This window comes from Triplophysa dalaica, chromosome 24 (genome assembly GCF_015846415.1).
Source record: "Triplophysa dalaica isolate WHDGS20190420 chromosome 24, ASM1584641v1, whole genome shotgun sequence".
Lineage (NCBI taxonomy): Eukaryota > Metazoa > Chordata > Actinopteri > Cypriniformes > Nemacheilidae > Triplophysa > Triplophysa dalaica.
In genome coordinates, this window is record NC_079565.1 from 833,741 (window position 1) to 857,117 (window position 23,377).

A 23,377-nucleotide genomic window follows, 5' to 3' on the forward strand; every position below is an offset into this window, starting at 1 on the left:
CATGGGTATTCAGAAGATTGCAATATCTTGAAGTTCAAGCAGAAAATAATTCCACTCTGCTGAAAAACAGCGAGACCAGCAGATTATCTTTGACTCATATAAACTTGTATTTTTTCAGCAGGATTTTATAAATAATTGTTAATTATAGGAATCTGCTAAATTATAAAAATTACTCTCGCAGTCAGAGTTGGGTAAACTCAGTTTGACAGGGTTATCCGGACGGACAGAATCATTCTGGTTTAATGAGCAGAAAGCTTATTTTCATTGGTGCAGAGTCCATTATATATTATTGCTGATTCAGGCGCTGTGTGGCCCCGAGCGGGAATCTAATGAAGAGATGAACGCTTCAGAAGCAAAACGCTGACAGGAAAATGACTGTTTCTGGAGAAGAACGCCTCCGAAAGCTGTAACAAATAAACCGTGAGCTGCTAAACAAACTACAGAAACTGTGATGCATGAGAAGTGTGGCGCCAGACAGATTCATCCCAGAGTCTGGGATATTTTCATTTAGTTGAATTACACTTTCCACGGCCTCTAAATTACGCTTTTTCTGTCCGGTAAGACATGATGCAACGTTACGAAAGCGTTACAAGGATAAATAATTCCCTTTAAAACTTTCTTGATGATTCATAGATAAGCGGAAACTATGTGAATACATTCTGGATCTCTAGATCACCGTGACAAACTCATGTCATGAGGAATCACATGTGACTAGGCACGGGCCGGTATGAGATTTTGACAGTATGGTTACCTTAAGCCAAACTATTGCGACTCTAAAATGTGTTATTTTAAACGTCTGTGTTAAAAACATTGAACACAATAGATTTGATTTTTAAGCAACACAAAATATTTGGAACAGTTGTCATGAACAGTATGTCACGTTAAATCAGTGCTTCCCCAACATTTTGAAAGCATGACACCCCTCTCTAGTCTTCTTTTAAATGCATTTTCCAGTTAATAAACTTACATGCGTGCATCCATACCTATGCATTACATAAATACATCAAATGCATACAACTAACTAAGTTGAGACAAAATATAGCACAGAACCTGATGGATTCATGCATAAAACCCTACACTGAAAAAATGACATTATTATTAAACATTTTTGTCTTGTTTTTAGTTTTTAGTAAAAATTATGGTAAAAACAAGCAAAAAATCTGCCAATGGGATAAGAAAAATAAACTTGAAACTTTGGCACTTGAGAAAAAGGTCAAACTAAATTCAAGTTTATTTTTCTAACCCCATTGTCAGATTTTTTGCTTGTTTTTACCATAAACTTACTTCTTTCTTATATTTTTCTCCTTATAAATAAAGTATTTATCTTAGGTCAACTTTCTTGTCAAGAAAGTGCATCTTGATTTAGGAATGTTTAGATATTTGAACTACAAAAAAGACAGAAAGCTTAGCAAGAATGTAGTTTTTTTGCAGTGTACATTTGGGACGGTGTAAAAGAAACTGAAACTGTTAGTGGTTTTAAAACCGCGAGTTTCCAAACCGAGATCTACCTTGAAACCGGTATTCGGTTCATGACTACCAGTGACTTGATCTTTAAAAGATGAGTTTATAGTGCTGTGAAAACATAATTCTCCGAGCCCTCCGCGAATAAAAGAAACAAATTGACAAACTAAAACGACCCCCATTGGCCGATCTGAAAGTTTGTCTGAGGAATATGAAGTTTTAATGGATGGAACAGTTCGAAACTATATTAAACGTGACGGCAAACGCACAATATACAACATTTTATTAATTGTTTTATTTGACGTGATGCTGTTCTTACCATAGTAAATATGATGTGAAAAGAAACTCCCAGAGCACCGGATTCTCGTGAGTGTTTAGAGAGGAGATGATGAAGGACGTGATTGGGTATTCAGAGCAGATGCTCAGACGTCTGAATCAATTCGAGAGCGAGACAAAGGGAGACGAAGTGAGATGTTTTATACTGTCCTTCGATCGCCGAGGTGAAGAAACTAATGAAAATATCCCGGCAGGTCAGAAATGGGACCGCTGTTATAATGTCCCTCTCCTTAGGAAATCAAAGCGGTTTCTGAGAATCAATTACAGCCGCTTGTGAAGCCGGTGGGTTTGTTTGGCTCTGAATCGGGCGAATAATGACTGACGGACAGTTAAATCAGCATTAATGATGGGTTGTGGAGTCGCATACTGCTCTGGATCAGTGAAGGTGTGAACGTTATAATCACAAACGTCATGTTCTGTGTCTAATGACCCTGCCACTATACTTGAGTATTGAGTTCTTACAGCGCATAACCCTGTAGACCCGGGTAAGAGTGGACGAGAGTGTCTCATGTTATCTTCAGAGTGTTAAGTGTAGTTTCTCTCTGGTTTCTCAGGTCGTATCTTACGTCTGAAGATGTTTCGTGAAGATCACGGTTCGTGGATGACGATGTTCTTCAGCACCATTCTCTCGCTGTTCGTCTTCTCGCACATCTACAACCTCTTTCTGCTCATGAACGGACGGATGGGGTAAGAGTACACACGTCTCACATCTGTCTCACGGTTATCTCAACACGTTGGATTGGTGAAGATGAGAAGAGGTACAAAATAAGGATATAATAGGTTTTCTCTTTAAGGATGATTTGATTTTTCTTGATTCTTGTTTATTTCTCATTTATTTCTCATGTATTAGTTCAATTCATCTGTAAAGCTTTTATTGCGTTACTCATAAGAAAGAAAAATCACAGATGAGATCTCTGTCATATCTCAATGATTTCTCCTAGACATCTTTCTTGACAAGTCTCGTCTGCGTCTCGTCTACGTCTCAGATATTTCTTAAGATCTGAAATGTGACAAATGTGTGTCATTAGAGTTTGAGAAGAGATGTCAACAATGTGTCAAACTGAGCTCAGTTTGTCTCGTCTGCAGTCAATATTATTGAAGATCTCCATATCAACTCTAACATTTCTCATCACATTTACTCAAATCCAGATTATCTCTACAATTTACATTCATTTACACCTCCATGTGTTTCAACTATTACACTCTCATTTGTGTTTCTTGTTTATTTCTCCCAAAAGGTTTTGAAAGAAACTGACACTTAAATGAGTACACAACTGAGAACTAATCTCATGAGAGCAACCTCTGAACAATAGAGATTTTGAATGAGAACAGGTTTTCTGCCCTGTTTCTCATCATCTTCACAGCAAAAAAACGCGATAATCCAGGGCCCAAATTTGCTTCCTAGTCCGCCCCTGCTTTCTTATTTAGTATGTTTGTCTTGTTTTCCAGTAAAAACGTCTAAAAAGTCTTGAATCACAAAACGCATTTTCCTAAAGGGGAAAATTACCTAAGAAAAAAAGACTTGTTTTTAGACAAAAAAATATGAAATATCAGTAAATATGTGCTTAAAACAAGCAAAAAATCTGCCAATGGGGTAACAAAATGAATCTTGAATTAAGGTTTATCTTTTTTAAGTTACTAAATACAAGATTATTTTTCTAACCCCATTGGCAGAATATTTTTTATTTATTATAATTTTTTGCATTGTTGAATGATGGATGTGATGGAGTCGACATTCTCTTTCATTACCCTGTTGAACACATTTCAGCACTGCTCTCGGGTCAGGGTCTGCAATCTGCTTTGCATTATGGCATGTGAGAACAAAGTACTGATGAATGGTTTCAGATCAGCGCTTGTGTGATCTGATGGAGATGATGATGGCGTTTCGGCTCGATTTCATGTGAGAAGATGGATGTCTCACTTACGGCTCGATTCGTCCGGTGAGCGTTTTCACCGCACGCCCCATTTCTCAGTGAGATTGAGTGTTTGCGAGCGATTTGACCTCCATTCATCTCCTGGAGGTTATTCACAGCCAACGCACCAATCCTCGCCGTAAAGCTCCATCAGAATTATTGTTTAATAGATCCAGGACTTGAGACGTAATAGTTTGACCGCCTTCAACAGAGTGAAATCTGCACTTTTAAAATACACGATGAGGAGATCAAAATTCTGTCCACATGACGAATCACAGACGTTTTTTGGGGGATTGGATGAAATTTTGATGAGTAGTTTGAAGTGTTGATTAAAATATTTATATTCAACATTTCCTTTTGCTCCATCTCTATGGATTTCACAACCGGGCTTGCAGTGCATTCTGGGATTGCCTCAGGAAAGTGTTGTAAGTGTTTTAAGAGGTGTGTGTCTTTCTATATTACAAATGTATGTATGCTTACTCAACTCTCTCTTTAATGCATTTACTTTAGTTTTTTATCACAATTATGTGAATTATAAAAACACGAAATCCAATTAATTGAATAAATGATCTTGAGAATGACTGCATTGTCTCTTCAGGTTGAAGATAAAGCGCTGTCGACATTCAAGATCAGAGACGTGTAAGAGGACTTGTTGAGTTGACTGACTTTAAATATCAGGCGGAATGTGACAGAGACAGATCGAATATTAAATAACAGGATCTAAGAGTTGAAGTGATGCCTGCGGGTCTGACGGCACATTTATTCTCATCTCTCTTCAGCTTCTGTCTGAAACAGAACTCATGACATTCAGCTTACATTGAGAGAAATCTGCTGAACGGTGACTCTCACAATCATTTAGTCTCGCTCTGATTGACTGGGAAACAGTAAACATATAACTACATGTCTTTTTTACTCATAGTAAAAAAGCATTCATAGCATTCATTTACTCATGTTTTTACATAGATGCCGCATTTGAGCACTTCATTCGGCCATCTTGGAAAGGTCAACAATTTACATCGCAGTAAAAGAATAAAGTTGACATATTATACAATATGAAATTAAACTGTGCACTATGCACTCAACCATCTACTGTATGAATTTAAGAAGAGTAGTATCGTCACAAATGCAATGTTAATGGTTTATACTAACCGGAGGTGTGTGCGATTTCCCAGACAAGGGCAGATGACGTCAATCTCACAACACAATCCATGTCAATAAAAATCTATTCATATATAATATATTTAATGTATTTTAAATCTTTTGTGCTCAACATGACCTCAGTCAGCTTTTAATTAAAGCGTAATCACTCTGAAGGAGAACTTTGCAATGCATTGAGTCCGTGAAGTGTCCAGAATTCCACGCTTCATATTTTTCGGTTGAATGATAGCATCATCCGGGTACTTTAAGTGCACTTCTTTTTTGAGAAATTTTAATATGAACGCAATACTCAAACTATTTATACTACAAAACATCATAGAATAGTGCATAAGTGTGCGATTTGGGACGCACCATAAGATTTCTTAAGAAACCCTGACACTATAAAATCAACTAGAAGGATTGACTTAATTTTTATGTGTAAATTTACACAAGTTTTTATACACAGTTTTTTAAAATACATTTTTATGTTTATAATATTTGGGTCGTATAGCGCTCGTATGTGTATAGCAGCCCATAGAAACTCCACTCATAAGGCATCTCTGGTTTTTACCTATGAGTGAGAATGAAAATAACATTCAATTTAACGGATTCGCAAGGTTTGTTCGTTGTTTGCAAATAAAATGAAACTTTAATTATATGATTTGTGTATATAAAGAATTATTTATTATTGTTCAAAGAGTTTTCATTTTAACTTGAAGTTGAAATTTTGTGAGAGCATTTAAATCTTTATCCATGATGCCCTTGTGCATATTTAATGTGTGTTCTCATAGTGTGTTTTTAGTGCAGTTTGGTTCAAACTGTTGCTTTTCTGTAATGCTAGTCGACACATTAGAGAAAATGCAGAAGATGATGGCGGTTTGTGGCTAATTCTCCTTCAGCGACACTCAGAATGCGACGCATGCTAGCGATGCATTATGAATTGCGTTCTAAAACATTTTAGAATGCGATGGCGCATGAAATCAAGCTTGTATAACTAACAGCATCTGTGTTTATTTACTGATGTAGAGCGTGTCTCTGAAAAGACTTTATATCTTTATTTACAGAAGGTCTATAGAGGACGCCTTTAATTTGAAACTTCAGCAGGTATGTGTAGACGTCTTGTTTTGCAGAAACGGTGTCACCTTAATTCACAACAGCGCATCAAAGCCACATGATGTAATGTGTGAATACGTACAACACAAGATCAAGAATATATCATGTGACCCTGAAAGACATCGCATAATGTCAGACACTTTTCTCCTGCGGAACAACAGATTCAACCACTAAAGATCAAAACTCAGGAGGTTTGAGGGACTTCTCAGTTGTGCATCATTTAAATATAAAGTCTGAGATCTTCAATAATATTGACTTTTGATTGCAGATGAGAAAATTTGAGCTCAGTTTGACACAAATTTGTCACATTTTTTCTTCTTCTCAAGAGAAATATCTGAGACACAGATGAGATTTAAGCAAATGTTTGCCCTCCATTTAATCTAATTGATGTCCGAAGATAAATCATTGAAATATTAACCTTATGCGGACTTTGTTTGGGGTGAACACTCATGGTCTTTGGTTTCTCTAGAGACCCCAGACATAAGATATAACGTAAACGAAATAATTGTTTATTTAACATGTCATTTTACTCTGTTTATTATTGTTTTACTCTATAGTTTTTTTTCAAAAAAAGCTTTTTAAGTAAAATTCACTTTATAAAAGACTTTCTAAATTTCATTCACGAGGATAACATGGGTAATTTCACATGGTTTAGTGTATTATTTTTACCCGTCTTCTCGGGTAAAAAAAAAAAAAAAGACCTCGAAGACCGCATAAGAGATCTGTGGGTCGAGAGCAAAGCTCTTAACTAATCTGCTAAACATTTATACATTTCAGTGATATGACACTTTAACCTTTTATTAAAAACATTATTATTAAAAAGAATTTTATTATTAAATAACTTTCTATTGCAAATTATATTAACATCATGTGTTAAGAGTTTAGGTAAGAAATGATCCTCAGCAATTTAATCAAACACATTCTGTAAATCTAATTAATCATCCGTTCATATTGTGACATGTTTAGTTGTTAATTTATGGTTCTTTTATACTTCAGAGATAATGTACATGGTGTAAATCTTACAGCAGATAGGTGGCGCTGTTGTACAGTCAGGTGAAGACTGCAGGAGGATCTCCTCACTTGCCCTCAGGAGCTCTCCTGCTCTCTCTCTCTGTCTCTCTCTCTATCTCTCTCTGTCATGTGAAATTATTGTTTACACCTGTGAGGAGACTCAACTCCTGTGTGTCTCATTCAGTGTGATGTGTGCAGGGTTTGTGTAATGATATACACTGTGTGTGTGTGTTGATGTGCTGTTATTGCGATCTCTCTCTGATCGGCTCACTGTCACTCTCTAAATCACTCGGAGAATAAATGCTGACGCTGTTCCGCACGTACACTTCACTTTGTTTATACACACCATCTGTTATTTATTTCACGAGATAATATTCAGTGATTTGCAGTATATTTATAAAAACGGACCAGTAGCTTTCTGTCTTTTCATTATAGTCTTCATGCAGCTGACAGAACTTGATTTATTTTGGTCAGGATTGTGTAACTGCCTCTATTGTATGTTAAACACACACCTAAGGGTAGGAAGCCTTTGGTGTAGTAAATAGTGTACTATTCTTGAACATTTACAATAGTAAGGTTATAAAACATTATAGCACTGGGGTAAATGATGTATTTTTTCATGTCCTTTATGAAAATAACCATGATTTTACTATAGTAAAAGTATAGTAACCATGTTTTTGCCGGATTAGTTAATGTCTTTTTTGTTTTATCGTAAGTAAAAACCATAGACAGGGTTTCATGAGGGGTGGTCTAATTGTTTCATTATATAGTTTTTGAGAGTTGTACAATTGCCTCTCTCTCCCTCTCTTACCTCTCATCTGCCTCATTGATATTCTTTGATCCTCTGTGACCCCCCCCCCTCGTGATTCAGACCCCCGACTGCTGGAACTCATTCACAACACTCTCACCCCAAACCCCCACACATCACACACACACTTAACAAGCTGTACCACCCTTCCCAACACACACACGGGCGTCACTACTCCTGAGCGCTCAGTCTCGATTAAAATAAACCCTAAATGCTCATGTTTTCTATCCGCATCTTATAGAGAGACACGGAGGGGGCGTTATGATGTCATTAGTCTGTATGACATCAGAAGAGTCTTTGTGCGTTCTGGGCGGAGTCGTGGTGGAGGAGAGGGAACTGAGAGAGGGGGCGGAGTCAGATGTGGGGCCCTTTAACTCATCATCGCTGGAGGCGTCCATTAAGAGTCCACATCATGTGCTAATTAGGCAGTGTTACTTAATTAAAAGTGCAGTGCACCGAGATCGCATTACTCACAGCAAATTAGAAGCCACCAACCGTCTGAGATCCTGCCACACATCTGCTGATGAGAGAGAGGGAGAGAGAGAGAGAGAGATTCATTGAATCAAAGTCAGCTTGAAAATATTTAGCAGACATATAAATAGAGACTGTAATAAAATGAGAAAGAAAAACAAATAACACACGATATCTCGTTTTATCTCAATTATTTCTCCTAGACATCAGTGAGATAAAATTGAGACCAAATGGAAGCGTAAGTCTCATTTTCGTCTCAATTATTTCTCTTGAGAAAATGAGTCGGAAATGTCACAAATGTGTCTGTCTTTAGAGTTTGAAAAGAGATGTCAACAATGTGTCAAACTGAGCTCAGATTTGTCTCGTCTGCGAACAAGGTCAATATTATTGAACATCTCATAATTATCTCACACATTTCTCATCAAGTTTACCCAAATCAATCTTTTCAATATCTCAATTATTTCTCACAGACATAAATGAGGGTTGAAGAGCAAATGTAAACTTTTGCTTAAGTCTCATCTGTGTCTCAGTTATTTCTCCTAAGAAAAAATCTTTAAAAAGTCTTCTTTAGAGTTTGAGAAGAGATGTCAACAATGTGTCAAACTGAGCTCAGATTTGTCTCGTCTGCGAACAAGGTCAATATTATTGAACATCTCATAATGAACTCACACATTTTTCATCAAGTTTACCCAAATCGATTATTTGTCCTAGATATTAAATGAGGGATAAAGAAGAGCAAATGGACACATTTGCTTAAGTCTCATCTGCGTCTCAGATATTTCTCATGAGAAAAAGAGTTAGAAATCTCACAAATGTCTTAGTTTGAAAAGAGATGTCAACAATGTGTCAAACTGATCTCAGATTTGTCTCGTCTGCAATCAAAAGTCAATATTATTGAAGATCTCAATATAAACTCAAACATTTCTCATCAAATCCAGATTATTTTCTCTCTGCAATCTACATTAATTTACACCTCCAGACTCTTCGTGTGTTTCAACAATAACACTAGCAATCTTAAGAGAAACATCTGAGACTTATATGAGACACAAATTAAAACAAGTGTTCTGAGCGATGAAAGAACAACATCTGAGCAATATCATTTTCCTCTGGGAGGTGTGGGGTTTTAAAATGAATGGATGACACAGTTTAGATGTTTTGATGGTGGGAGAAATGATGTAGTCTTGACTCTCAGACTGCACACTTTGTCAAGAAGTTCTCAGGGGAAACATCTGAAGAGTAAAACTTCATCTAAAGTCTGTTTTATTCCCTTGCTGTTTTGTGTCTGGCCACATTTATCCGTGGATTGAAAATATCAGCTTGTATAATGAACTTTCAACGCTGAATAGATGGACTCAAAAAGCAATGGATTTCCTCAGCTGTGCCTGAAAATATTATATTTGTGTATCTGTATTTCAATCTCCCACTTGTAGACAGACTAATTCGGCCGCATTGCTGCCATGGGTCTGCTGTAATTGAAAATAACACACACATGCGCACGCGCGTGCACGCAAAGATCCCGTCTGGTCCACAGATAAATGCGGCAGTGGTGCGGGGGGTCGTGAAGGTGATGTTTCTGAGCCCGCGGTGTTGACACCTCACCACATAATCAATATCTGTGGAATAGAGCGATAGAGGAAGCGTATCTCTCATTTTGAGTCGAGATTGGGGGGGCAGACCGGGTCAGATATCTGAAGGTCATTGGCTGCGTGGAAAGATCTACAAATGCTGCGACCTTTAACCCTCACAAAATTAAGCAGCCGCCTGACAAACGGCCGGAGCTGTTCGGTTTCATTTCGCCTGAGAAAGAACATTAGATTTCATCTCGATCGATATGATGTGTTTCAGTCAAAACCTAATAAATCATGCACGTAGTCGCCGGTAATTGTTGCGATAAATCAAAAACGGGCGTCAGGTATTGGCTTTTCATATACAATTATTAGACTATGTAAATCTAAATTATATTAATATGTCAAAATGACACATTCACTGGTGTTGGAGGTGGAAAAGTGGATTTTGTTGTTTGTATTGGTGAATGTGTATGATTGCATTTAGAGGGAGGCTTCCACCAAAAATGAAAAAATCTTTCATCGCGTATTAATCTACGTGACATTTTAGTCCCGAATGTGAATCGAATTGTGTCCCATAAAATAAAACCACAGATGAAGTGCTGTCAATATCGCAATTATTTCTGCTAGACATCATTGAGATTAAATGGTGAGCAAATGAATAGTCTTGTTTAAGTCTCACCTGTGTCTCAATGTTCCTTTGGAGTCAAATGAGTTTTGTCTCGATTGTTTATGTTTTTATTTCTCCTCAGTGATTTAGACCAAACATCTGAGACTTAGTTCCAACTTAAATGCAGTGTTGGGTAAATTACTCTGAAAAAGTAATCAATTACTAGTTACTAATTACTAAGTTAATTCAATAGTGTAATTAGATTACTGTACAAATGACTCTCGAAAACTTATTTAATTACTTACTACTAATTACTTTCTATATCTTATATCAACCTTAATTAGAATTGACACAAGAATAGACATGAAACAGCTCTTTTAATTCATTTAAATACATAATAAATAACTACATAAATTATTTGTAATTACTGACCAAAGTATACGAATGTAAGAACGAGGGATACATTAAAGTATACATTTGAAAGTTTGACTTATAATTGTTATGTCATTTCCACTTTTGAATATTTTGCGCAGTATTTAATTTAATTACATCAGAAGTTACTGAAATTAAATTACATTAAAAATAGTAGTTATCCCTTACTTTGCTTTTTCAAGGGAAAAGTAATGAAATTACAGTAACTAATTACTTAGTATTTAGTAACACCCAACGCTGCTTAAATGAGAACTCCATCAAATCTCCTGAGCAAGTTCACTTTAAAATAAGCCCCCATTGACTTTCCATACTAGGATAAAAATTAATATGGAAGATCAATGTTTTTTTTTTTTTTTAAGTGAACTACTCCTTTAAATCCAAAACTTAGAACAAAAGGTGTACGAGGAGGAATAGTCATTTACCCCTTTAACTAGGTCATATTTTGAGAAAATAAAACTATTGGGGGAGAAAGTGGTTTGACTATCTAGGGCAAGGGGCGGGTCCTGTGCTGAAGGGGGTGTGGCTTGTGTTCTTTCTCAGGTCAGCCCTGTGGGAGATGAGCTGGTTCCGTTGTTACCGTGACAACAGCAATAGCCTCGTGGGATTAACAGATGCACATATAGGGCGAATTGTACATCAGGAATGACATGTATGTGCGTGTTTGTGTGTGTGAGAGAGAAAGTCCATCACCACAGTAACTCTCTACATGATCGTAAGTGCTGTTTTACAAGCTGCTGGTATCATAAATCAAACTTATTTCTGCACTGGTTGCTGTCTGATCCAACACTGAACGCCACTTATAAAAACTAGGAAATGTGCCTTTAGTCCAAGATGAGATTCCCTGAGGAAAAGCAGCAGAAATCTGCATAATTTAGATACGAGGGATCGTTTGCTCTGCGCTTTCTCATAATTACAATCTTCATTTTTCTCCCGGTCTCTCCTGCCGCTTCGCATTAAAACTGCAAATAGTCAAAATCACCTGTGCAAATATTACAGCACGACATTTCACTTCCAGTGTGTTTGTTTCACACGTGACGCTTCGTGTTTCCTTCGTTTATCACAAAACACACGTACTGGATACTTTTCAATCAACGCAGCAGAATTCTTACACATTATCTTCGAGGAATGGATTGTGTTATGTGATTTATTCCAAAAGTAAATGTTATTGCTCAGATTTGATGAGTTCTCACTCGTCTCATTTGAGTATTGACTTAGTCTCAGATGTTTCTCCTAAAATGAAAAACTAAATTCATGAAGAGTATGGAGGTGTAAAATGAATGTAAAATAATCTGGATTTGAGTTTTTTACTTTTGTTTGCAGACATGAAGGGGCGTTTTCGGATGAAAAAGTGTCCTTTGTTTTATTCGGAAATTATACAGATTGCTTTTAGCTGCAGTGCGGTATAAGAAAGTAAAAGGTGCTCTTTTCATGCTTCTTTTCATAGCATTGTATTGCTATATTCGTAAAATGGGTATTTGATTTATAAAATTTTGCTTTTTTTCGCGTTTGAGCACCACTATGATACGTGCGTTTCATTGCATATATCGGAGTGTCTAAATCAAGCGTCAAATAATTTTACCGCTTGTAGCCACTAGGGGACCCCCAAGCTTACGGGGCCCTACGACGAGACAAATCTGAGCTCAGTTTGACACATTGTTGACATTTCTTCTCAAACTCTAATGACAGACACATTTCTGACATATGAGACTTAAGCTTCCATTCGCTCTCTATTTATTCTCATCGATGTGTAGGATAAACAATTGAGATGGCATCTCAAATGTGATTTTTCTTATAGGAGCTTCTGCTAAATGTAGACATCTAACTTTTTGAATTGAACTCAGAAATAAGTAATTCTATGTACATGTCCAGTAATGAGTATTTGAACAGCTTGCTCGTACATGTGTGAACTATTCCCTGGTGTTCATTCTGTTAATTATAGTGGTAGAGTGGCCCAGTTTATGAGAAATGAGATGTTTTATTAAAAAAGAGGTCACGCGTGCTGTACAAGTTGATTTGAATGGACACCGTGAGGAGTTCTAGAATGAAACCATGAGAAAGTTCAGGTGTGTGGAAGTCAGAGAAGAGCGTGACGGGAATGCTGATGTGTTTCAGTGTTCTCTCTCCTCTCAGCCGGCAGTGAGAATTAATATGGATGTTGATCCAGAGTGCTTTCTAATGAGTCGTCTCACCGAGAACAAAAAAGCCCCGTCACGATTTTGACAAATTCTACACTAACGGCTGCGGTTGCCTTTGGTCTATTTTCAGGACCTCAGACCGAACCTTTTTCATCCTCCGTCAAAACCCTGCTGGCCATCTCGGAGTTGTTTGTGAAACTCGTACCGGGTCCTGAGGCTGCGGCGAATTTTAATCAGGCGGTGCTTTGGACATCATAAGGACGGTGTATGTTTCAACGCCCGACTTGCTTATTAGAATGCTCAAAGAGACTGTTTACCCACAAAATGAAAATGATCAATATTGAAAAAAATAATATTGTCACATTCTCCCTCATCTGCCATTCCAAAGCGGTATGACTTTTCATAATGTTTCTTTGAATGGTAATAACTCGGCCTCCGAAATATCCTTTTCTTTTCTGCTTTATAATTGTAACCGATGGCCAAACAGCTCAGACGTGTTTCAACGATCTCGCATTTAGGTTCGGCTCATTTCTGCTATCCCATAAGAATCCCCCGGCCTTTACCGTCTGCTCGCAAATGAGATGTGTCACTATTAGTGAGTGTGTGTTTGTGTTTTATTGCGTGTGTAATGTATGCAGTAGGACACTGGTATGACTTACATCCCCCACGTTAGGTCGCAAAGCAAATACTGCATTAAAATGACATCCAGAGTGAATAAATCAACAACCAAGCCCTTAATGAGAGAGAGATAGAGAGAGGGAGAGAGAGAGATAGAGAGAGAGAGAGGGAGAGAAAGAAAAAGAGAGATAGGCAGAGAGAGAGAGAGAGAGAGAGATAGAGAGAGTGTGTTAGCTGTGTGTTAGCTTCACAATATGTGTCTGCCTGTCACAACAAAAGAGAAAACAACAAATCTGCCCTGACCTGATGTTTCCAATACGTGTACATAACATTATATTATTATATCCCGTTATTCTGCTACTTAAATGTATATTTAGCTTTTGTAAATCTTTGTTTAAGCTGTACTTCTGTTTTTATATACACAAATCATTAACCACTTTAAGTTGCACTACATACATACATCACTTTATTTATTTATTTTATTTTATTACTATAATTATCTTTCTTTTCATTTGTTTACATATTTACATGCAGCTCAGCTGTTAATGCTTTGGCAATACGAATGTTTATTTTGTCATGCCAATAAACCACACTTAATTGTGAGTGAATGAGAGAGTGAAAGAGAGAGAGAGAGACAGAGAGAGGGACGGAGGAAGGGAGAGAGAGAGGGAGAGAGAGAGAGAGAGAGAGAGAGAGGGGGAGCAAAAGAGAGAGGGAGAGAGAGAGACAGAGAGAGAGAGAGAGAGAGAGAGAGAGAGAGAGAGGGCGATTGAGAGAGAGAGAGAGACAGACAGAGTAGAGACAGAGAGAGAGAGAGGGAGGGAGAGCAAAAGAGAGAGGGAGAGAGAGCGAGTGAGCGAGAGAGAGAGGGAGAGAGAGAGAGAAAGAGAGAGGGGGAGCAAAAGAGAGAGAGAGAGAGAGACAGAGTGAGAGAGAGAGAGAGAGAGAGAGAGAGAGGGAGAGGGAGAGAGAGAGAGGGCGATTGAGAGAGAGAGAGAGAGAGAGAGACAGAGAAGAGACAGAGAGAGGGAGGGAGAGCAAAAGAGAGAGGGAGAGAGAGCGAGTGAGCGAGAGAGAGAGAGGGAGAGAGAGAGAGGGATAGAGAGGGAGCAAAAGAGAGAGGGAGAGAGAGGGCGATTGAGAGAGAGAGAGACAGAGAAGAGACAGAGAGAGGGAGGGAGAGCAAAAGAGAGAGGGAGAGAGAGCGAGTGAGTGAGCGAGAGAGAGAGGGAGAGCGAGCGAGCTAGAGCTTTGACACGCTGTTTCTTCAGCATTACCCTGAGATAGCATACTTGCATACTAACCAAAATGAGTGTGTTAAACTGCTTGGATGTTTTGGTCTTCTTCGTTTTATCGATTATCACGATGCCCTTGCTAAACAGCTCCCTGCGGGATTGCTACGGCGACTGTGTTCCAGACCCGCTGTTTGACTGACTTCATATGAAGACTTGATTTCCAAAATGATAATGACCACTTGTTTTTTTTTAATCATGTTTTTGTATTGTGCGTTCCATTTAATATCAATCAAACTCCATAATAACTCCAAAAACACAGCTAACTGACATAATAAAAACATGATACCATAACAAAAACATGATTTTTGAAAAGTGATCTCATTTCGGAACCAAACTCTTCATATGTCATTAAATCTTGCTTTAAATCAAACTAGCTTTATCTTCAGATCTGTATGTGTGGGATAAGTCAGGCGTTGCAATGACGGGAAAAATACAGATTTTGTCTCACTCATTATAATGTTGTTCTTAACGTCACAAGAATTGTCGTACGTGGGATAAGTGTTGGTTTTCTTTAGATTTAACACCTCCGCGTCGATCGGCGTATGAGCCTGAGGTGATGTTAACTAACTCAAAACTCTAATAAGGGCGTAAGCTCATTAACCGACGGCTCATTTAAAGAATCACGTCCGTCGCGATGTTATCATCTGTAACGCCATTTAAAACGAGACTGAGACTTTTCACATTTGTTTGCAGTAAAATTAGTCTTGTTGTGTGTGTGTAATCCACAAAGTGACAACTGTAAGAAGATTAACTAGTCTGTACCTGTTCAAGGCTGGTAAACACTTCTGAGGGCACGAAAGCAGCACAAAGAAGATTAAACTCAGTCGCTGTCATATGAGCGTGAATCATTTTCTATAAGCGTTCCTTTCTTTGAATGTGTTGTGAAGAGCTCTGAATTGTTTGTGTGTGTGTTGTGAGGTTTGTTTGTACAATAACCAATACTGAAACATTTTCAGTCTGAAAGTGTGGTTGAATAAAAGCCGTCTGAAGAGAAACTCGTAATCGCTGTCGGACGCTGCAGTTTAACAAACTAACCCATTCTCTCTCTCTCTCTCTCTCTCTCTCTCTCTCTCTCTCTCAGTGCCCACATGGTGACAGAATACATGGGAATCAGAAACGAAAGTTTTATGAAGATTGCCGCTGTAGGAACTTGGATGGGTGATTTTGTGACTGCGTGGATGGTAAGAATCTAGCTGAATCTGGACATACAGTCATCAATTTCTGCCACATTGCAACCAAAGTATTAATTTTGGAACTGAAAAAATAGTTAATTGATTAAACCTACCTTGATAATAATCATTGGTTTGAGTTGACATACAACAAATTGAATTTATCAATTTTTTCTCTTGGCATTTGATCAAATTGTAAAATGTGGGAGTATTATCGCAGAATGTTTAAGAATTAAACCTTTTCGAGATTGGTTACGTCAAACAAAACAACACGTTGTTTCAGGCATAGATAAACTGTGGAAATATACCATCCGCCATCTTGGAAAGGTCAACAATTAAGTTCATGTTGTCATTGTCATTCACCGTAAACATTGTTCACAATCCTCCTACGATTAAACTTTGTATGGAAATGTGAAAACCTTTGTCAGCAGTTTTTATAGGTACGAACTCAATATTAGTGTTTTAAACTAATATAATGTTGTGTTGGCTTGTGTTTTTGTTAGCTTAATCGTGTTGTATTGTGGTAGTTTAACAATTATAATGTCTACACAAAAGCACATCACGTTTGATATTCATGCCGGATGACTTTTGTATCGCAGTCTATAGAAACAGCTGTTCATGAGGCATCTGTGTATAAGAATCTATGGTTGCAGAATCTAAGAAAGTGTGTTTTAATAAAACAACACGGATGAACTGTTCAATAAGATGTGTGTATTAATAAAGTGTATCAGGTGGATTTTGTGTCTAACTTTAAAGCAGCATAATATTACAGAGGGTTTTCCGAGAGTTCGAGCCGCTGAACGCTGTTGTAATTATTTGTCGGTAATTGAGTCTCTTGGAAAGCAGCTGAGATTCCCAGAGGCTGCGTCCATTCACCCGGAGAAATTACAGAGGAGAACGACAGGCGTCTCATTTCACCATAAACACACACACACCGCCGCTCAGATAAGACCACAGCGAGAGAGAAACACGTCTGGAAACCAATAATCTCCTCTTTCTTACAGCTGCAGGTTACTCCCGAAGAAATGAAGACGTTTGACAAGTGATTAAAATAATGAACATTCACACCGTGTCCACAGTTTAAGGTCAATGCAAATCATTATATTTCTATAATGACTAAAAATGGATATTGAAGATGTGTGATGGGCACTTTATTTAATCCTCTCAAGGGAGAGTGAAAAGTGTTGGAACAGAAATAAATGAACATTACAATATGAAACTATTCACTTTACGTTATTTAAATGTTAGTATAATCGTTTTTCTATCAAATATTCAGATATTGAAGTAGTTGAGCGTGTCGAGGGACTGACGTTTTGTACATTATTTAATCATAAAGAATAAAATGCTTTGTTCCATTCGGTTATTTCTATTACACTTTACACAAATGATGAAAGGCAGCTTTACAGAAAACACATTTTAGCGGTAGACATGGGATATGAAAGAAGAAACTAAATGAGAGAAACTTACAGAACAACTATAACTTTATATTACAGATTAGTTTATGTGATTGGTCAAATGCTGATGAGCTTTTTTGCATCTCGTTTCCATGGTAACTAACTACTGCTCTATTTCCTCACGATCAGATGGATTTGATTATTAAAGTCCCCGTGAACCGGAAGTTGCGATTGAAATGGAATTTCGAATGAGAAAATAGTGGGCGTGGCTTTCGACTTTCTCTGCGATTTGATTGGATGTATAAAAACAGCCGTTGCGTTGATTTTAAAATGAAGCTGGAAGCAGACTGAGAGATAAAGGGGAGGAGTTAATGGATGTACCGCCCAAGCCGTCTAATATACGTTATCTAAGATGGATATTCATCACAGGGCAGAAGTGCATTTTCAGATTTTAACTGAAGATTATGAGCGCACATGAATTATAAAAAGAGAACGAACCACATTGATAAACTATTTACTATAAACGCTGCAATCATGAAAAAATAGGCACTGTCATTTTTTATTTCACTGGGACTTTAGGAAAATGAGGTTTTCACTTCCAGAATGTTCAGACATTAGATCCTTTATGTACTCTACACACTTTAGGGATATATCAGTTAATGTTAGGTGACCCGTCAGTGAAGCTCCGTTCTGTCTGAACGTGATTAGACAGATTTTCTTTTCCTTCAAGTTCACTCAAGGACACACGGAAACAAACGTTGTGTTACAACATGCGGCATCAAAGAGTCTTTCTGACACACACAGTGCAGGTGTAGTCGAAAATCTTCTGGGATGAGTCGGTGTGTTGTCTTAAAGCATTTCTGTCTGTGTGTTTCCCACATTAGTATTCTTGTGTTCAAACTGCACAGTTGAAGGAAAGACAAGAGAGGTGTAGAAAGAAAGAGGGATTAGAAAGAAAAGTGAGGAACAAAAGGAAGAACAGGGAAGGGCACACGAGCGCTGCTAAAGTGCTGAATCCAGACATTACCGGCAGATTTTACATGTCATTAATTCAGAGATTTACTGCTCTTTCTCTTCCCCTCCTCGCAGTTTTACATCCGTCTGGGATGAAACACATCCAGCAGGAGGTTAACCTTGGGTACCTATGTAGTGTTCACTGCTCCCTACATACATGGCTTTCAGGAATAATGATTTTTATGTAAATGAATATAACCTGTTATACTTCACAGGCATTATGTATTTCTATTAAAAATGTATGAACTTTGGTTAAATGCCTTCAGTTGGAAGTGTAGTGGGTTTTAATTGACTCATTTACATTTGGTTGAGTCATGCAGACGCACAGATAAAATGGAAATATGATATAATAATATATACTCGTATAATATGTGAGTAAAATTGTTACTACGAACGTCTTTGACCATTCACTATGGCGCTCTATAGAAACTTCAGCTTATGAGATATATATACAGTACAATATATACTATTTATATATATATATATATATATATATATATATATATATGAAACTAATCAGAAAGCCAAAAAGACAAGGAGAGGACAGGGAAACTAGATGTGGACTTCAAAATAAAAGTAATGACTGATTGAAAAGTGACTAGTCAATTTTGATTTCATGCTTTTAAAGTCCTCACAAACCGTAAGTTGAGATAGTTTTTTTACTTCTGTATTCTGACACATTTCCGAGTATTTTGGCTTGCATTTTTCACCGCGAATTGATTGGATGTGTAAAAATAGCTGTTGTATTGATTGTGAATTGGAAATGACAGCAGACTGACCTTTAAAGGGGAGGAGTTCACTGATGCTCCGCCTCAGCCGTCTAATTTACGTGATTTCAGACGTATAGTCATTTCAGGGCGGAAGTGCGTTTTCAGATTTTAACTGAAGATTATGATGGTACGGAATTTTTTAAAGAAAACTACCCACATTGATAAACTATTTACAATAAACACTGGAATATTTCATGAAAAAAATAAGAATTGTCATTTATAATTTCACTGGGAATTTACGATCAATCTATTAAAACAAATAAACTAAAACACTTATGTTTGATTGTATTTCTGTAAATGGGCTCAAAGTAAAGCAGGTTGTTTGTTTGTTTCCAAGGTGACAGACATGATGCTACAGGACACCCATTACCCAGACTGGGGCAAAACAGTGAGGCATTTATGGAGGAAGGGCAACAACAGAATCGTACTCTTCTGGTGAGTGTGCTCAACTCTACTGGTAACCAGCACAGCCTCTGACGTCACAGAGGAAAATGTTCTTGCTCTGATGTTTCTCTTTCATAGCTCATGAGATTTTAAGGATTTTTTAGTAATGTTTCGTAGCCAAGTATCAAGTTTGTTTCTCTTAAAATTGCTTTAGAAGAAATTAAAGAGAATCAAATGAGAGCGTAATTGTTGAAACACATGAAGAGTCTGGAGGAGCAAATGAATGTAGATTATAGAGGTGAAATAATCTGGATTTGAGTAAATGTGATGAGAAATGTTCATGAGTTCATATTGAGATCTTCATTAATATTGACTTTTGTTGAGATTGACATTTGTGACATTTCGGAGAAATATCTGAGACACAGATGAGACTTAAGCAAAATTTCCTTTTGCTCTCCATTTCATCTCACTAGTGTCTAGAAGTAATTGAGATGTTACGAGATCTCATGTCTGATTTGTCTTTCACATGGATATTGGGTAATCATTTTGACTCATTCTTCAGTTTGGTTAACTGTTGACATGAAGTCAATGGAGAACTAATATTATCTCTAATTTTTCACAAACTGAAGGACGAGTCGGCTGAATGTTGGTGGCCATCAATAACAGACAGTCAACTGTCAACATTTAGATTTCTTCCAGAACATGCTGCTCCGTCTGTCATGTTATAAGTGATGTTGACACAAGAACGAATATTGATAACATGGCTATATTTACCTCATTTACATCTACATTTGTGTCTTACGGACAGATTTTGTGCTAGTATGTGTACGTATAGAATTTAAAATGTAAATGCAATTGTGGTAACTGTTGCTATTCTTGTGGGGTGAAATGTCGAGAAGTCCCCTCAAGAATAACAAAACTGTGTGTTAATTGCGCCACTTAAATCCCTGTTCTGAGTGTCAGCGTGTTTAATTAAAGAGACACGCAGCAGAAAATCGATCTGCACTGGTGTGTTTGCCACGGCAACGTGACCCCGCAACTAAACGCGGTCCCCTGACAACACACATGCGTTGACCCTGACACCCCTTAAACACACACACAACACATCTCTGACCCTAATGTCACTCTGAGGCATATCACAGGTTATTTAAGGAACTATTTATCTTGAAACTTAAATGCTCTTTTATCCTACTGGTATCCCTTAAGAAAACTATTCTTGTGTATAGTGTCCCAGTGAATTTAAAAATAAATAAAAAAATTGTATTGCATTTATTGTAAATAGCGTAGAGTACATAAAGTATCTAATGTCTGAACATTCTAAAAGTAAAAATTTTTTTTTGAGATTGCAACTTCCGGTTCACGGGGACTTTAAGTCTCATCTGTGTTCCAGATATTTCTTGTGAGAAAAATTGTCAGAAAAGTGTCAAACTGTCTTTATTTCAAAGCATCTTCACACTTACAGTACACAGAATCAAATGTGCCACGTTTACAAACAGCGATGAATCTAAACCGTAAAGAAGAAAAACGCTGACCATGGATCATTATTGGTTGACAAACGCGGCTCCGCTGACAGCAGGAACTGATCTGGTGTCTGTATTATTCATCCTTCCGAGTGTGTTACAAACCCAGGCAGCAGCGGGTAGCCACATTTCATCCTTCTGTCTTTTGGACTTTCTCTGATGGGTTTCATCCATTAGTAAACGACAGACATCATTTCATGCTCTCAGTAAGATGCGTTTTTGAGCACGTCCTGACAGGCCGCAGTTTTTCATGCGCCGCTGCGGAAGAACCGTGTGTTTAAAAGATTCTGCACTGCTCATTAGATGCTTGTTAGCATTTAATTAATAGCAGCCGGCGGGCCGTTCCCAGACTGATGCGTCTTACACACTAAAATAGACTCTTAAATGTCAGGCGGCAATCTGATTGGCTGTCTTTACCTGCGGGGTGGGGTCACGGTTTGTATTTCGGTACAGATTCAAGTTTCCAGACTGCTGCAGTGAGAATTATACTTCAGAGTGTACTAAAATTCTGCTTCAAGTATTAAACTAGTAAACCATCAACTAGTTGTGTACTGTCACAATTAGCGTATACTTAAAAGCACCCTTTTATAAACGAAGAAGTGAGGCAACTGAGCCTGAAATAGTACAGTTACAAGTATACTTCAGGTACATTGATATAAATGTAAAGCATAGATTCATTTTTTAATGTTTTCTTAGAGTAAGTATGCTTAAAGTCAGGGATTTTCAAGCTCCAATGCCCCCCATTGTAATCAGCAAAATCTTCAAGGCCCCGAGCCATTTTGAGCTCCCCTTGGAATTCAGCTGTGCCTCCCCAACAACCCCCCCCTCGTTGAGAACACTGCTTAAAGTGAACTAGAAAGTGTACTTATTTATTTGTTAGAGTTGGTCTCTATTCAAAGTCTGTTTGATATTTTCTATGAAGAATAAATGTTTTGATTCTTTCATCTCGTTGGCGTCTGTAGGAGAATCGACGTGGGATGAGTTGCACGCTGATGTTTAACGTTGAGGGTCAAAGGTGTAATGCGCACTTGACTTCACTTATAAGGGTCGTTGTTGTTGTTCTCAGGACGGTGTTGATCTCTCTGACGTCTGTGGTGGTTCTGGTCATCAGTACGGACTGGATCAGATGGGATAATCTGAATCGTGGGTTTCTGCCCAGCGATGAGGTCTCCAGAGCGTTTCTTGCTTCATTCGTCCTGGTCTTTGACCTTCTCATCATCATGCAGGTACAAACACGCCCCGTATAACCTGATCTGACCTTTTCCGACCACCTCACCCTGCATCTATCATCCACAGGCGGAGGTTTCAGTGAATTTGTGTGTGTGTGTTGGCTGATTCTTATTTAATCTTCTCAACGTCCCCCCGGGCAGCGAATCGCACAGCGTGTCTCATTGTGTCATGAATATGCAAATATGTGCTCAACAGCTTCTCACGTCTCTAATACCTCAACCAACGCACACCATATCTCAGGTTTATCTCATTTATGGTCAGTGCTTGTTTAACTTTTCATGTTTAATCCACCCTCATGTGAATTTAATCTCAGCGGCGAGATGTCGAGGAGATAAAATATGATAATAACAGTTTTTCAGCTCTAGACGTTCCTTCGCTTCTGTTTCTTCAGTTATTGCGCAGATCACATTTTACAAAAGTTTTTAACTACTAATTTGCTAACTAGCTTAGTTAACGTCAAGCACCAAAGAATAAACTATATATTTTAATTTATTTGTACTTTTATCATTTTTATACATTTATTATTATTTTATATTTTATTTTATTTTGAAGAGGGGTCCGCATTGACCTCAAAGTAACACTCATTCATTTATTACATTTTTTGTAAAAAAACATTATTTTTTTATTTAGTACGATATATTTCACGGAGGCGTCTCATTGTTTTATAGTTTTGTCGAAATCTGTGTGTGATTACAGCGTCTCCATCGCTTTACCTGTTCGCACAAATCTGTTGACATTTCCCGACTGATTGCAATTATTTCCTCTCGGTCTCATCTGTTCGTGTCCGTATCTGCGGTTATGTTTCTTGATCACAGTTTCTCCATCACCTCCTCATCACGCGCTGAAATATGTCCCGTCACCTCCGGCCGAGCGTCAGTTCATCTGATGTTTTATTCAGACTCTGATTAACTCAAAGGGCCAGAAGAGCCATAAAGCAGCGGCTTTACAAGCTCTTTCATTTCAACCCCTCCATTGGTTTTATTCCATGTAA

The 23,377-nt window shown here is 37.8% G+C and overlaps 1 protein-coding gene and 1 long non-coding RNA gene across 3 annotated transcripts in view; one reads left to right on the forward strand and one right to left on the reverse strand.

Annotated features, from left to right (window-relative positions):
* tmem117 (transmembrane protein 117) overlaps positions 1 to 23,377 on the forward strand; it is a 38,661-nt gene that overhangs the window by 9,283 nt on the left and 6,001 nt on the right. For both annotated transcript variants that reach the window (XM_056739357.1, XM_056739359.1), the window contains 4 exons: positions 2,352 to 2,484; positions 15,987 to 16,086; positions 19,590 to 19,687; positions 22,223 to 22,382. In XM_056739357.1, the coding sequence (XP_056595335.1) occupies positions 2,352 to 2,484; positions 15,987 to 16,086; positions 19,590 to 19,687; positions 22,223 to 22,382 (491 nt within the window). The remainder of the gene's footprint in view (positions 1 to 2,351; positions 2,485 to 15,986; positions 16,087 to 19,589; positions 19,688 to 22,222; positions 22,383 to 23,377) is intronic.
* Positions 1 to 23,377, reverse strand: part of LOC130413860 (uncharacterized) — a 40,088-nt gene that overhangs the window by 6,951 nt on the left and 9,760 nt on the right. The window contains exon 3 of the long non-coding RNA XR_008905549.1: positions 8,254 to 8,296. This is a non-coding gene — a long non-coding RNA (uncharacterized LOC130413860). The remainder of the gene's footprint in view (positions 1 to 8,253; positions 8,297 to 23,377) is intronic.